Source organism: Brachycentrus maculatus, unplaced genomic scaffold (assembly GCF_059751285.1).
Source record: "Brachycentrus maculatus isolate JH-2025_06_01 unplaced genomic scaffold, ASM5975128v1 h1tg000363l, whole genome shotgun sequence".
In the NCBI taxonomy this organism is placed as follows: Eukaryota; Metazoa; Arthropoda; class Insecta; order Trichoptera; family Brachycentridae; genus Brachycentrus; species Brachycentrus maculatus.
In genome coordinates, this window is record NW_028281112.1 from 209,013 (window position 1) to 225,990 (window position 16,978).

At 38.9% G+C, this 16,978-nt stretch overlaps 2 protein-coding genes across 2 annotated transcripts; one reads left to right on the forward strand and one right to left on the reverse strand.

Moving 5' to 3' along the window:
* The first annotated feature begins 844 nt into the window (after window positions 1-844).
* Window positions 845-8,714, forward strand: LOC148303539 (uncharacterized). Its single transcript, XM_088269792.1, has 5 exons — window positions 845-1,174; window positions 3,038-3,167; window positions 4,178-4,343; window positions 7,170-7,277; window positions 8,057-8,714. Exons 1-5 carry the CDS (start codon window positions 932-934, stop codon window positions 8,574-8,576), a joined length of 1,167 nt encoding a protein of 388 aa, XP_088125918.1. The 5' UTR covers window positions 845-931; the 3' UTR covers window positions 8,577-8,714.
* Window positions 8,715-14,858: 6,144 nt separating this feature from the next.
* Window positions 14,859-16,390, reverse strand: LOC148303540 (histone H4-like). The gene has a single exon (XM_088269777.1). It carries the CDS (start codon window positions 15,168-15,170, stop codon window positions 14,859-14,861), a length of 312 nt encoding a protein of 103 aa, XP_088125903.1. The 5' UTR covers window positions 15,171-16,390.
* Window positions 16,391-16,978: the final 588 nt, after the last annotated feature.

Consider the following 16,978-nt stretch of genomic DNA (forward strand, 5'->3'; position numbering starts at 1 on the left):
CTTGTATTTGAAAGAAAATCAATGACGTTCCAATCTAATAACATAGATCTGAAATTACGCAAACTTCTTGTCAAAACATATGTATGGAGTGTGTTACTGTATGGCTGAGAGACATGGTGCTTATCTGAAATATATAAAGATAGGCTGATACCTATAGGAGAATGCTAGGGATATCCTGGAAAGATAATATGATGTGGTTCTATGAACAGTTGAAGAAAGAAGAGGATCGGTCATGTTTTTCGACAGGAGGGTTTTTTGCACCCGGTGATAGAGGGAACAAACGCCAGAGGACTCCTACGCCGCAAATATCTTTGCGACTTGTACGAGAATATAGGCTGTTCAACGTACAACGAGCTGAAGAGGATGACGCATTGTGTACCGGAATGGTGAAGGAGGTATCATTTGTTGCTGCAAATCAATCCACAATATTGAGACTACAGAAGAAGATATACGTAGAGAATGTGATATACATATATAATACAGTATAATATTTTGAAGATGAAAGCATTTCGGATAAGGAAAAGTCTTGATAATCGAAAAAATCAAGGAACGACGAATACATTCAGAAGTAATCGTTGTTATTATTCTAGATTGACAAATAGCTTCAATATTAAATTGTGCTTAGCAAAAAAATCAAATATTTATTTCTGCCTTAAGCCAGGAGTTCTTTTTTGCAAATATTTTACCTATAAATTCAAAATATGTCGGTCAAAATAGTAAACGTTACAACTAAAATAGTGAACAATTTTCAAAAAATGTTTTATTTATCAACCACCAATCCTAGTTCGACTTTACAATTTTTTCTATGGAATTTTGATATTTTGCCGCCATGATTCTGCCCAGATATCCGTGTTCCTCGAACTGTCAAAATCGCCTTTCCTCCACCGCGTTCGCCTCCTTGTTTATATTTTTCTTTTGAATCTGCGTCGCGATGGACGAAATTAAATTCTTGACATTGGAGTTGAGACTTCACAGATGCGACATTCCGGTGCCGAAAGGCGACGCGGTGAGCGAAAATAGAGCAGAAGAAAAGTCAGTCCAAGAGGCCGGGGATGAGAACGATCGCGTTTGTTGGGGCTGCCTGGAGGACGGGGAGTTGAAGGAAATGTTCGTGCCTTTTAATGAGCACGGCGACACTTACGCCGACCTTGTAACTTATTGCTTTTCCATACAGGTGAGCTTGCTTGCGTGTTACGGTCAATCTAGTGAGACTTTGAAATACAGTACAGCAAAGACTAACTAATTTGCATGCAGTACTGAAGTAATGTAATGTAAAAGGCATTTATCCGAGCACTAACAAAATAAATTTTTGCCATTCTCCCAACATATTTATTATTTATCTATTAAAACTTCATGTACAGAAAGTAAATAAGTACATATCAATGGGCTTGTTGCTAAAAAGTAATATCATCCGACCAACTAAAAACAGACTAGTGATATTGGTCAAAACGTTTGATACCATATATAGCTGTTTGCAATCAGAGGGTAGATAGTACTTGAACATTTAAAAAACAAACATTACGAATTGATGATAATAAGGAAGGCAAAGGAAGAAGGGAGTTTAGGGAAGGAGGTAGAGGGAGGAGGTTTGATGGACAGTTAGGATTCTAATTCTTGAAAGTTAAGAATTTAAGTAGTGTGGATGTCAATAATGGGTAGAATTGGTGAATGTCACACATCGCTCACTCCTTTCAAGAACGTCATAAATCAAAATACTTGATTTTTCAGGACAACGATTTTAAAGTTTAAAAATATAATACAATGTATTAAAAATAAATATCAAGCCACTTATTGAACTTTTTACTGTGCAACAGATCTTTTTAGGTAAAACCTGAAAGTTTTTTCTACATTTGAAAAATATTTAATTTATTTTTAAAAATAATCAAACAATACCTTTTCTTCAAAATGCAAAAACAACACTTTCTGCCCTGTAGCGGGTAAATATTAAGTTAAAAATATGCCGCTTTTGCTGGGATATAGTACATTTTCTGGGCATTCCGAAAACATGCACAACTTAAAATTGACGATTTTTGACGTTCTTGAAAGGAGTGAGTGACATGTGTAAAGTGATCACATAAACCAGCCTATGACGGTCGTTAGCCACTTAAATGTCCAGACTTGGACATTCTTCTTCATCTATGTTGAGATGTTAAAAAAAATATCCTGTATATTTATTTTTTGTGTCGGGTTGTGGTCCCGTGGTTAGTGTCGCGGACTCTCGAGTCAGAGTTTCCCAGTTCGAACCCACTCTGCCACAATTTGACATCTATTTCTAATAATGAGTTGCTTAGGCTCACAGAAATAGTATGAAATTTAAATATTTGTGTAAAAATAAAAACAAAAATATTTCTCTATATTTTTATATTATGTTCTTCTAACCCTTATCCGCACCCCAATGGTGCAAAGGGCACTGCATCATATAAACGCAGTGTTATCTTGATCGTTAACACACGAAGGAAAGGTGATCAGCCCTCCGCTTCAGGTACCAGTTCAGGGTAATATGGAATAAATATTACAGTGAAAAAATCACTTATATTTATTAGACCCCCCTCTGGGAATCGAACTCGGGACCTCCAGAACGGTAGCCGAGCGTGCTGACCATTACACTACGGAGGCGGACTAACTATTGTTTATTATAAACTACTATACGTTACTAATGTAACTATTGTTTATTATATTATTTTTTGACATCTCATCAAAGATGAAGAAGAATATGGAAGTCTGGGCATTTACGGGGCTTACGACCGTCATAGGCTGGTTTAAGTGATCACTTTACACACGTGTAACATTCACCAATTCTACCCATTATTGACGACCACACTACTCAAATTCTTGGAAGTTCTATATATATGAACCAATTTAGAAACTTTGTTCTTGAATCACTAGAACTTCACTAGAGACATCTATTGGTGAGATGTAAAGAAGCTTATTATTATTGTTTATTATATATATATTTTTTTTATGTAAGCTGTACGATTCCCGAATACATAAAATAAAATAAAATAAAAATAAATAGAAATATGAATTTTGTTTCTAGGTCACTCCAGACGACAGTAGACCCCATCGTGTGTATTTTATATGTTCCGATTGCGTACACAAATTGCAAGACGCTGTTAAATTTAGAAGGCAATTGGAAGTTGCCAAACAATTTTTCGAAAAACTATTCCGTGAGTACCGAGCCGACATATCGCCTGTTTCTCTACCTGTCCAGGAGTATGGTCGTATACCGCTCACTCCTTTCAACAACGTCATACATCAAGAATCCTCAATTTCCAGCTGTGCATGTTTTCGGAATGCCCATAAAATGTACTATATCCCGGCAAAAGCGGCATATTTTTAACTTAATATTTACCCGCTACAGGGCAGAAAGTGTCGTTTTTGCATTTTGAAGAAAAGGTATTGTTTAATTATTTTTTTAAATATACTACATATTTTTCAAATGTAGAAAAAACATTCAGGTTTTACCTAAAAAGATCTGTTGCACAGTAAAAAGTTCAATAAGTAGCTTGATATTTATTTTTTATACATTTTATTATATTTTTAAACTTTAAAAACGATCTCTTGAAAAATGAAGTTTTTTGATATGTGACGTTGAAAGGAGTGAGCGATATGTAATAAATATATTGGTATGTACGGTGTGCTGGTACCGACACTAATGTATGGAAGCGAAACATGGAACTGGCAAAGAAAGGATGAAAGCAGAGTGAACGCTGTTGAAATGCGCTCCCTCAGACGAATGTGTGGAAAATCATTGTATGACAGAATTAAAAACGAAAATATAAGGAAGGAAAGTAAGGCTGTACGAGGAATAATTAAAAAGATTAGGAAGAATTCTTTACAGTGGTATGGACAAGTGGAGCGAATGGATAACGAGAGAATGACTAAGAAAATATATGTGGCAAATGTGAGAAGGAAAACAGAACGAGGGCCGCCGAAAAAGACTTGGCACGATCAGATCAAGCAGAACCTAAAATCTGGCGGTGTCAAAAGTCTGCGTAATCGGAGGGCATGTATGACTAGATGTATGGATGTGAAGGATGCGAGGAGTGTATGTCAGGACAGAAGAGTGTGGCATTCCATCCTCTCTGCCTACCCCTGTGGAAAACAGCGTGATGGTAGTAGTAGTAGTAGTAGTATTGGCAGGTTTCTGATTTGATGTTTTTTTTCTTCGTTGCAGCCGATGAATCCACTCCGAAGACTCCCGACCAACCGAGACCCATCAACCAAGTCCAACCGACGTTTGCGGCGACCAATTATAGTCAGCCCGCATCAGATGACGACGTATGCATAGTGGAGGAAGGCCAAGACGGAAATAAACCTATCTCTAAAAACAACCAAAAAAGGTAATATCGCTCACTCCTTTCAAGAACGTCATAAATCAAAAATTGTCAATTTTCAGTTGTGCATGTTTTCAGAATGCCCAGAAAATGTACTATATCCCAGCAAAAGATTCATATTTTTAACTTAATATTTACCCGCTACAGGACAGAAAGTGTTGTTTTTGCATTTTGAAGAAAAGGTATTGTTTAATTATTTTTTTAAATAAACTAAATATTTTTCAAATGGAGAAAAAACCTTCAGGTTTTACCTAAAAAGATCTGTTGCACAGTTAAAAGTTCAATAAGTGGCTTGATATTTATTTTTAATACATTGTGTTATATTTTTAAACTTTAAAAACGTTCTGAAAAATAAAGTTTTTTGATTTATGACGTTCTTGAAAGGAGTGAGCGATATGTATTTCAGTTGGACTCCCACAGTATAAATTATTTTTCAATTATTTGGTAAAGAATACTTGAAAATTTTAACCTTCAACCCGTAAGCTGCGGATCGCATCTATTGTCGTTTTTTATAGAAGTACCGTTGACTGCGGATCGCATGCATTGTCGTTTTTCAACTTTCCTCTTCTTCTAACCCTTAGTGGTGCATAGGGCACTGCATCATCATATTGATCTGTTCCATGTGTCCGAAGGAGTTTTCCGAAGCGGGATTCTTCTACACCTTTAAGTCTTCTCGCTTACTTTTAATATATACGCCTTGAATATTGTTTGTTATGTATATATTATTTTTTTGTTGAATAAATTCAAAAAATTAAAATTGAAAATTTAAATCATATTGACGCAGTGTTATCTTGATCGTTACTCACACGAAGGCAAGGTGATCACTTCTGCGCTTCAGACACCAGTCCGGGGTAATATTGAATAAATATTGGAGTGTAAAATCACTAATATTTATTTTCAACTCCGCTGGGAATCGAACCCGGGACCTCCAGCACTGTAGCCAAACGCGCTGACCACTGCGCTACGGAGGTGTCAATGTAATTTATATTAATTATAAAAATATAAACCCCCTATCCGCACCCCAATGGTGCATAGGGCACTGTGTCGTATAAACGCAGTGTTATCTTGATCGTTAACACATGAAGGAAAGGTGATCAGCAGTCCGCTTCAGGTACCAGTCCAGGGTAATATTGAATAAATATGACAGTGAAAAAAATCACTTACATTTATTTTACCCCCCTTGGGAATTGAACCTGGGACCTGCAGAACGGTAGCCGAGCGTGCTGACCATTGCACTATGGAAGTGAACATGTAATTTACTACTACTACTACTACCATCACGCCGTTTCCCCGCAGGATGGAACGCCACACTCTTCTGTCCTGACATACACTCCTCGCCTCCTTCACATCCATACATCTAGTCATACATGCCCTCCGATTACGCAGACTTTTGACACCGCCAGATTTTAGGTTCTGATTGATCTGATCGTGCCAAGTCTTTTTCGGTCGTCCACGTTCTGTTTTCCCTCTCACATTCGCCACATATATGACTAATAACTAACTATTAATGTCATCATCATCATCATCAACCTGTGTCCGTCCACTGTTGAACGTAGGCCTCCCGCATGAGTCTCCATCCTCTTGGATCCTCCGCCTTCTGCATCCAGGTCACTCCCGCTATTCTTCTTCTACCATCTTGTAGGGGGTCGGCCGATGCCTCGTTTGCCAGTTCTCGGGCGCCATTCCAATACTTTTCTTCCCCATCGACCGTCGTCTCTTCGACGGATATGTCCTGCCCATTGCCACTCGAGTGTGCCTATTCGTCGGGTAGCATCCACTACTCGAGTTCTCCTGCGTATTTCCTCGTTTCGGATACTTTTAGCGACACTCCGAGTATGGATCTCTCCATAGCACGCTTATACTACGCTTATACGCACTATTAATGTAACTATTATTTTTTGACATCTCATCAAAGATGAAGAAGAATATGGAAGTCTGGGCATTTACGGGGCTTACGACCGTCATAGGCTGGTTTGAGTGATCACTTTACACACGTGTAACATTCACCAATTCTACCCATTATTGACAACCACACTACTCAAATTCTTGGAAGTTCTATATATATATGAACCAATTTAGAAACCTTGTTCATGAATCACTAGAACTTCACTAGAGACATCTATTGGTGAGATGTAAAGAAGCTTTTTACTAAGCAGAAACTCTTATATTAGTATGTGAGGTCCGAATCCTGGATTATAATCACACACATGAGAAACGCCAGAAAATACCATTTTCATTTTTATTATTAAGCTTATAATTTGACCAGATAATTGGAGATAATCCAGATTTTGTGAACAAGTATTTGGACACACTCAAAATGTTGTAAATTAATATAACTATTGCTAATGTAACTATCTTTTATTACATATATCGCTCACTCCTTTCAAGAACGTCATAAATAAAAAATCGTCAATTTTCAGTTATGCATGTTTTCGGAATGCCCAGAAAATGTACTATATCCCAGCAAAAGCGGCATATTTTTAACTTAATATTTACCCGCTACAGGGCAGAAAGTATTATTTTTTGCATTTTGAAGAAAAGGTATTGTATAATAATTTTTTTAAATATACTAAATATTTTTCAAATGGAGAAAAAACCTTCAGGTTTTAACTAAAAAGATCTGTTGTACAGTAAAAAGTTCAGTAAGTGGCTTGATATTTATTTTTAATACATTGTACTATATTTTTTAACTTTAAAAACATTCTCCTGAAAAATCAAGTATTTTGATTTATGACGTTCTTGAAAGGAGTGAGCGATATACTTTTTAAATGTAACAAACAAATAAAATGAATAAATGAAGCGACGTGATGGTTACTCAGTTTTTGTTTACAGGTTATTGACGCGGAAATTGAATTTGAAGATGTTTGATACGAGCGCCATTCACGACAACGCTTACTGCAAATATTTGGACGAATTGCAGCCGACCAATGGGAGCTTCAAGTGAGTACTTCTATCTTTTAGGCATCTCGACATAGATGAGGAAGTCTGGGTGTTTACGGGGCCTGCGATCTGTCACTGGCTGGGTTAAGGTTCTCACTTTGAAGTTACCCATTCGTTTACTGAGCCGATAAATTTCCTCGGAATTTCGGAAGGGGAGTGGTGAAAGAAATGAAAATATACAAAACATGTGTTGGACCAATATCAGATACTGGTATTTTACGATTTTTTAAATGATTACTTTTATCATGTATTTAGTTAAGAAACGATTTATTTTCCTAAACAAAAACGTTCAATGGGATTCATTGTGCCTTTTTGGTACTCTATAATACACTTGTGTCACATTATTCTTGAAATATATCGTAATATAAACAAATTAGATCGTAACATAAATAAATCAAGCACGCATCGTGTGTCACTCTTACCCACTGGCGATGCGTAGCGTCGAGAGTGAGACAGATATAGGGCATGATTATGGCGCGGACTAATTACCGACCGTGAGAAGAATCAGGGATCTGTTATTTTATTTATCCTTGTGATGTTACAAATTATTAGTCAGATATTTCAACAGATGTCATAAGGCCAAGGATCGACGTATTATTTTATCCAAAGTTCCACACCATGAAAAAATCCCTCCAAGTTGAACTGAGGTTGGAAACTTGGAGCAAAGTAAAAACACATACGCTTATGTCAGCTGCGTATGGGGCATGTTTTGTGAAAACACATACGGTTATGCAATAAGGTTAAAGTAACTGATTGAATGCCTTTCTGTGTGTCCGCAGCTGCCCGATGTGCTTCGCCCCGTTCCCATCCATCAAGTCGCGGCGCCTGCACCTGCGCTGCGCGCACGGCCACTGCCTGCCCCAGTACATGTGCGAGGAGTGCGGCTCCAGCTACTCCGCCGCGCCGCGCCTCAGCGCGCACGTCCGCGACCTGCACATGCGGCGCCACCCGCACACCTGCCCGCACTGCCGCGCCACCTTCTTCCGCCGCAAGCTGCTGGAGCGCCACCTCTGCAGCAACCCCTCCACTCGGCAGCCTCTTCACCCGCCCCCTCTCCACCCGCCCAGCTCCTCGACTCCGCCCCCTCTGCACTGGCCCGGCTCTTCGGCCCCGCCCCCTCTTCACTCGGCCGGCCCGCGGACGTATTCCAGAGACCAACGGGCCAAGATGAGCGATTTCTCGGCACGCGTTCCTGTCGTCAGTCTCGTGCGGGCCAACTTCCCTGCCGACGTTTTGGAGAAGTTTGATATTCAAATGGCCGCAACGGAGACTGATGCGGACATTTTTATTTTGGGATAAGAACGCATTCGTCAAACATATCCAGTATCATATAATTAAAATTTAACTTTGTTTTAAAATCACTGTAAATATTTTATTATAAATTAATTATAATGTCTACCGGTTTCCAAGCTAACCGCTTCTTTATCACAAAAACATGCACAACTGAAAATTGACGATTTTTGATTTATGACGTTGTTGAAAGTAATGAGCGATATTTGGAAGTTCTAAATTTACTTACAACATTTTGAGTGTGTCCAAATACTTGTTCACAAAATCTGGATTATCTCCAATTACAGGAGTTATTTTCATATTATTTTTTGACATCTCATCAAAGATGAAGAAGAATATGGAAGTCTGGGCATTTACCGGGCTGACGACCGTCATAGGCTGGTTTAAGTGATCACTTTACACAACGTGTAGCATTCACCAATTCTACCCATTATTGACAACCACACAACTTAAATTCTTGGAAGTTCCATATATATGAACCAATTTAGAAACCTTGTTCTTGAATCACTAGAACTTCACTAGAGACATCTATTAGTGAGATGAAAAGAAGCTTTTTACTAAGCAGAAACTCTTATATTAGTATGTGAGATCCGAATCCTGGATTAAATCTTGGATCACTTAAACCAGCCTATGACGGTCGTCAGCCCCGTAAATGCCCAGACTTCCGTATTCTTCTTCATCTTTGATGAGATGACAAAAAATAATATGAAAATAACTCCTGTAATTGGAGATAATCCAGATTTTGTGAACAAGTATTTGGACACACTCAAAATGTTGTAAAATGTAACTTTGTTTTAAAATCACTATAAATATTTAATTATAACTTAATTATAATGTCTACCGGTTTCCAAGCTAACCGCTTCTTTATCAAAACTGATTATGTATTTGGAAGTTCTAAATTTACTGTTTATATGTACTGTATTTTAAAAATAATCTCATGAAAATTACTTTTGTATAAAGAACTTTATTTCCATGTTTTTTGTACATAATAAATGAATGGAATCAACGTGCCTGTTTTATTTTATAAAACATAATAAATTTATTACGGGGCTCGGGTATAGGTAATAATAACTCAGTAATTAGGATGAAGTGATTTATTGATGAATGCTAGCAAATCCAAGATTACGGTTTTTGAAAGAGAAGAATGCAGATCTGAATGTGAAATATTGGTAAACGGAGAGATTATTATAGATATATATATATATATATATATATATATATATATATATATATATATATATATATATATATATATATATATATATATATATATATATATATATATATATATATATATATATATATATATATATATATATATATATATATATATATATATATATATATATATATATATATATATATATATATATATATATATATATATATATATATATATATATATATATATATATATATATACATAGATAATTGCATGAAAGAACTGAAAGATTTAAATGTTGGAGCTAGAATGAATAATTTGACTGTCTGTTGCCTTTTGTATGCTGACGATGCTGTTCTTCTTGCCGATAGCAGAGAAGACCTGCAGGCGTTGGTGACAAAAGTGTATAATGTGTGCAAGGAAAGTGACTTATTGATGAATGTTAGCAAATCCAAGATTACGGTTTTTGAAAGAGAAGAATGCAGATCTGAATGTGAAATATTGGTAAACGGAGAGATTTTGGAACAGGTAGATGATTTTGTGTATTTGGGTAGAGTATGTTTTCTAGGGATGGAAAGATTGATAAAGACATAGAAAGGAGAGTGAATGCTGGGAACAGAGTGAATGGTGCACTGAAATCAGTTATAGCAAATAAAAACCTATCAGCGGAAGCTAAACTGGCAGTGCACAACGGAGTCCCGGTTCCAACTTTAATGTATGGAAGTGAAACATGGAGTTGGCAAAAGAAGGATGAAAGTAGACTGAATGCAGTCGAAATGCGATCTCTCAGAAGAATGTGCGACAAAACGATGTATGATAGATGTACGAATAGTGAAATAAGGAAGGAATGCAATGCTGAGATAAAATTAAGAATTGAGAATAAAATTAAGAAAGGTGTGTTGAGATGGTTTGGACATGTAGAACGAATGAGTGAGGAAAGAACGGTAAAACAAATTTATGAGGCGAATGTTAGCGGGAAAAGAAGCAGAGGAAGACCGAGAAAAACATGGCACGATCAGGTATGGCAAATACTTGAAAGTGGTCAGGTTAGGAGTCGTAACAATCGGCGGGTATGTATGAGGAGATGCATGAACGCGGAAGAGGCGAAGAATGTTTGCAAGGACAGAGTGGTGTGGCGCTCTATTCTCTCTGCCTACCCCTGCGGTGAAGCGGCGTGATGGTTAGTTAGTTAGTTAGTTTTTAATTAGGATGCAATCGGTTTATTCAACAGGTCGCCACGACAGTACAATGACTAGTGTGTGCAGTCTTCCCTGCCACATTCCCCGCGTACACCCCGCCCTGCCCCTAGCGGGCGCACAGGGTCATACTTCATGTTGCTAGAATTATTGCGCCGAAACAAATTAATGGAATCAAAGTACCATGACTTGACCCCAAGTATTAGAAATACTTGATCATGCCAAGTTTTCCTCTGTTTTCCTCAGCTTCTATTACCAACCACGTCCGCCTCATGTTTTTTTTTGTTCTTTCTTCACTCATTCGAATCACATGCCCAAACCATCCCAGGCTGCCTTCCTCAGTTTGCTGGATGTTAACAATGTAAATGTACTATATCCCAGCAAAAGCGGCATATTTTTAACTTAATATTTACCCGCTACAGGGCAGAAAGTGTTGTTTTTGCATTTTGAAGAAAAGGTATTGTTTAATTATTTTTTTAAATATACTAAATATTTTTCAAACGGAGAAAAAACCTTCAGGTTTTATCTAAAATGATCTGTTGCACAGTAAAAAGTTCAATAAGTGGCTTGAAATTTATTTTTAATACATTTTATTATATTTTTAAACTTTAGAAACGATCTGAATGCAGTCAAAATGCGATCCCTCAGACGAATGTGTGGCAAAACGATGTTTGATAGATGTTCGAATGATGAAATAAGGAAAGAATGTAAGGCTGAGATAAGCATTATCGATAAAATTAAGAAAGGTGTGTTGAGATGGTTTGGACATGTGGAGCGTATGAGTGAAGAAAGAACGGTTAAACAAATTTATGAGGCGAATGTAGTTATAAAAAGAAGCAGAGGACGACCAAGGAAAACTTGGCACAATCAGGTATGTCAAATACTTGAAAGCGGCCAAGTCAGGAGTCGTAATAATCGTCGGTTATGTATGAGGAGATGCATGAATGTAGAAGAGGCGAAGAATGTTTCCAAAGACAGAGTGGTGTGGCGTTCGATTCTCTCTGCCTACCCCTGCGGAGAAGCGGCGTGATGGTTAGTTAGGTAGTTAGTTTTTAGAAACGATCTCCTGAAAAATCATGTTTTTGATATATGACGTTGTTGAAAGGAGTGAGCGATATCACATATGAATTGTAAGGTAGAGATGGTATGGGCACATAGGGCGCAGAGAACCTGATCATATTGTGAACCAGGCAATCGCCATAGAAAGGCATCTAGAGGAAGGCCAAAGAATTTATGGATGCTGCAGGAAGGTAACATGATCCCAAGGCATGGCCTAGGTGACGTTGTATATGACAGAAGGACCTACAGCCTGAGGACGAGGAGAGCTGATCTCAATGGTCTGCAAAGACGATAAGTTGGGACGGAGCCGGAAGGAGATATGAATTATTTATACTCAGATCTTTGGCGATAGATGTTCGAATGGTGAAATAAGGAAGGAATGATGACCTAAAACATAATATATATCCACACACAGTCCATGCCTTTGTGGCATTTTTTAGTATTAATATGGCTTTTTTTGTACTTGTCCGCCTCCGTAGTGTAATGGTCAGCACGCTCGGCTACCGTTCTGGAGGTCCCGGGTTCGATTCCCAAGGGGGGGTAAAATAAATTTAAGTGATTTTTTTCACTGTAATATTTATTCAATATTACCATGGACTGGTACCTGAAGCGGAGGGCTGATCACCTTTCCTTCATGTGTAAACGATCAAGATAACACTGCGTTTATATGACACAGTGCCCTATGCACCATTGGGGTGCGGATAAGGGTTTTATTATTATTATTTATTGTAATTATAATATTGTAGTCATACAGGAGAAAGTGACCAAGTGCATTTTTTACAAAAACGTGATCATTGACTATTTGATATCTTACTAGCTTAATATTGCCCTGAAAACATCCCAAAGGATTTTAAACTTGGAAGTATAATATGTAGACTTGGTAAAAATGACTAACTGCATTGATGTTTATTTTGTTGCCAAGCAAAAGTGACTTAAATGGCCCTCCTGAACATTCTACGTTTTGTTAGTTGGTCACTATCTCCTGTATGACTACCAAATGTTGTGAAATGCAAAAGAATTTAAAAAAAAAATATTTATAAAATATAAAGCTGAGATGAGCATTATCGATAAAATTAAGAAAGGTGTGTTGAGACGGTTTGGACGTGTGGAACGAACGAATGGGGAAAGAACGGTAAGCAAATTTATGAGGCGAATATAGTTGGAAAAGGGAGCAGAGGAAGACAGAGGAAAACTTGGCACGATCAGGTATGTGTCAACTACTTGGAAGTGGTCAGGTTAGGAGTCAAAATAATCGGCAAGTATGTATGAGGACATGGATGAGTTAGAATAGGCGAAGAATCTATTCTCTCTGCCTATCCCTGCTGTGAAGCGAAGTGTTGATTAGTTAGTCAGTTAGATCTTTGTCGGGTTGGGTGACCACTGGAGTAGAGGAACCTAGGAGTGTAGTCCCGAGCCTCAGGACAGACGAGTGTGGCGTTCCATCCTCTCTGCCTACCCCCGCAGGAGCGGGAAGGTAGCAGTACTGGTGAAAATACTCGAGCGAGCTGCTTGTAATCGATTGGTATGAGACATTTGCGAGTCCTGAAAAGGACTCTTGTCGAAAACTTAAAAATACACGAAACTCCTCGAAAAATGTCTTTGCGCTTATACACCTCCACCAAAAATACAACCGTTATCATCATCATCATCATCCTGCGCGTAATCGACGACCGCCATTTTGCTACGTTTTGTTACATTTGGCGTTCCATTATTGTTACATTTTGCGTCTATCTGAAGAAATTCGTGCAGCGTTCTTCCTCGTTCTAGCGCGTATACGCGTCTCTGCGTCGTATTGTAACCTTCTACTAACTATCCGATCCGTCACATCGGATTTAGCGCGTATACACGCCTTTCAATTCTTCGTAAATGAGCCCTGATATCTCTTTCACACGTGCCGCCTCTTTTTGTAACATAATTGTTACCATATTGTTTTGTTCAACGCATACATATAGCTCTACGCTCTTCAAATATTAGCCCTAATATCTTCTTCAAGTTTGCCGCCTCTTCTTGTAACATTATTGTAAAAATCCCACCTGCCAAACTGTGTTTTCAGCTCGTACGCGCTCTTCTTCACTCTTTGCAGATAAACTAATATCTTGTTTACACTGACTGCCTCTTTTCGTAACACTATTGTAAGAATCCTACTCCTCAAATTGTGTTTTCAGCTAGTACACGTGCTTCTTGAAACCGACCGCTTCTTTCGTGACATAATTGTAACAATCCAACTAGCCAAATCGTATTCTACCGCGTACGCACACACGTCACTGAATTCTTTTTAGATGAGCCCTAATATCTTCTTGGCACCGACCGCCTCTTTTTGTAACGTTGTTGTTGCAATATTGTATTTTCAACGCGTGCACATGGCTTTGAATTCTCAGAAGATTCGCCGTAATCTCTTCTTGAAACCGACCGCCTCTTTTTGTAGCATTATTGTAACAATCCAACCGACCAAATTGTGTTTTCAACGCGTACACGCACTTCTCAATTTTTTGCAGATTCGCCTTATCTCCTCTTGAAACCGACCGCTTCTTTTTGTAGCATTATTGTAGAAATCTAACCGAAAAAATGTTTTTTCAACGCGTACACGCACTTCTGCACTCTTTGTAGATCTTCTTCACACCGACCGCCTCTATTTGTAACATAATTGTAACAATCCTACTAGCCAGATTGTATTTTACCGCGTACAGACGTCTCTGAACTTTTTGTAGATAAACTGTGATGTCTTCTCGACATCGGCCGCCTCTTTTTGTAACATTGTAATAAGAATCCTACCTGCCAAATTGTGTAGCGCGTACACATGCCTCTGAACTCTCTGTAGATGACTAGTCCTAACATCTTCTTCTCGCCCACCGCCTCTTTATGTAACAATTTTTACTATCCGCCGAATCCGTAGAGCGTTCTGCCTTGTCGCTTGAGCGCGTACACGATGTCCATGGCCGTGACGGTCTTCCTCTTGGCGTGCTCCGTGTAAGTGACCGCGTCCCTGATCACGTTCTCCAGGAAGACCTTCAGAACCCCGCGGCACTCCTCGTAGATGAGACCGGAGAGACGCTTGACTCCGCCCCGCCGCGCCAGGCGCCGGATGGCCGGCTTGGTGATGCCCTGGATGTTGTCTCGCAGCACCTTCCTGTGGCGCTTGGCGCCTCCTTTCCCCAAACCTTTTCCTCCCTTGCCGCGTCCGGTCATCTCGACGTCTCGGGGGTGAATAGAAACGAACTGCAGTGATCTTCTAACTTGTAACTCACGATGGAGCTCCGTGAAATTTAATGCGAAGAAACGTGAAATTTCAGCCTTATATAGACTGCGGCCGTCTGGTGACTTCGCTACAAACTAAAACGCCATTTTCCCTTCATAAATAAAACTTTAAAAAAAAAACTTGCCAACCATCACGCCTTTTCTCCACGGAGGTAGGCAGAGAGAGTATAACACCACACCAAACTGAGTTGAAAATTTCAGTCTTATATAGACTGCAGCACTCGTACTAAAACGACTTTTTTCTTAAATACATTTTTTTAAACTAACAAACCATCACGATGTTTCCCCGCGATATAAAGTGTGTATACCTCAAATATCTAACCACTACTTCGCTTCACTGCAGGGGTAGGCAGAGAGAGTATAACTCCACATTAATCTATCTCTCTAAAACATCTTTGTCACTTCCACATCGTATATCTCCTCACACATACCCGCCGATTATTCCGACTCTTGACCTGACCACATTCTAGTATTCTACACTTGATCATGCCAAGTTTCCTCTTCCTCTGTTTCTATTACCAACCACGTTCGCCTCATATATTTTTTTCTTCACTCATTGGTTCCACACGACTAAACCATCCCAACCCGCCTTCTTTAGTTAGCTGGATAGTGCTCATCTCAGCCTTGTACCCTTTCCTTATATCACCATTGGAACATCTACCATACATGGTCTTGCAAAACTGAGAGATGGCATCCCGACTGCATCCAGTCTACTCTCATCCTTCCCAAACCATCCCAACCCGCCTTCTTCAGTTTGCTGGATAGTGCTCATCTCAGCCTTGCACCCTTTCCTTATATCACCATTGGAACATCTACCATACATGGTCTTGCCGCACTGAGAGATGGCATCCCGACTGCATCCAGTCTACTCTCATCCTTCCCAAACCATCCCAAGCCGCCTTCCTTAGTTTGCTGGATAGTGCTCATCTCAGCCTTGCACCCTTTCCGTATATCACCATTGGAACATCTACCATACATGGTCTTGCCGCACTGAGAGATGGCATCCCGACTGCATCCAGTCTACTCTCATCCTTCCCAAACCATCCCAAGCCGCCTTCCTTAGTTTGCTGGATAGTGCTCATCTCAGCCTTGCACCCTTTCCTTATATCATCATTGGAACATCTACCATACATGGTCTTGCCGCACTGAGAGATGGCATTCCGACTGCACCCAGTCTACTACCATCCTTCTTTTGCTAATTCTTTACTTTAGGGTTGGAGAAAATTAATAACCAGGACTAGATCCTTTTTACTAGGACCTTTTAGTTAACCCGGAACCTCGAGAACGGTAGCCAAAGGGCGTTTGTACACTACACGGAATTTTACCGTCCGGCACGTCAGTTAGCATTTTAAAACGATGATTGGCTTGTGCTTTTGTCCATCTTTCTTCGGATCGGAGCTCTTGATCGATGCGTCAACACGTTGCGCGTAAATTTCATCACGCTAAACTGTCGTAGTCGCTTTCATTTTCAAAACCGGACTGCCGGACGATAAAATGCTGTATAGTGCACAAGCGGCTAAAATATTGCACTAGCCAGTTGCTAGATATGGCTTAAAATTGTAATAATAATAGTTTTATAGTAATTTTATTCTATACTATTTTTTTGGAATTTTAGTTCGTTGAGTATTAACTTACTAAAAATAATCAAGTTTTATCAAAAAATATGGTTTATTGTTACAATCATTTATATTCGTGACGGTGTTTTCTATATTTTAAAGGTTTTAAAGGTCAATTAGTAT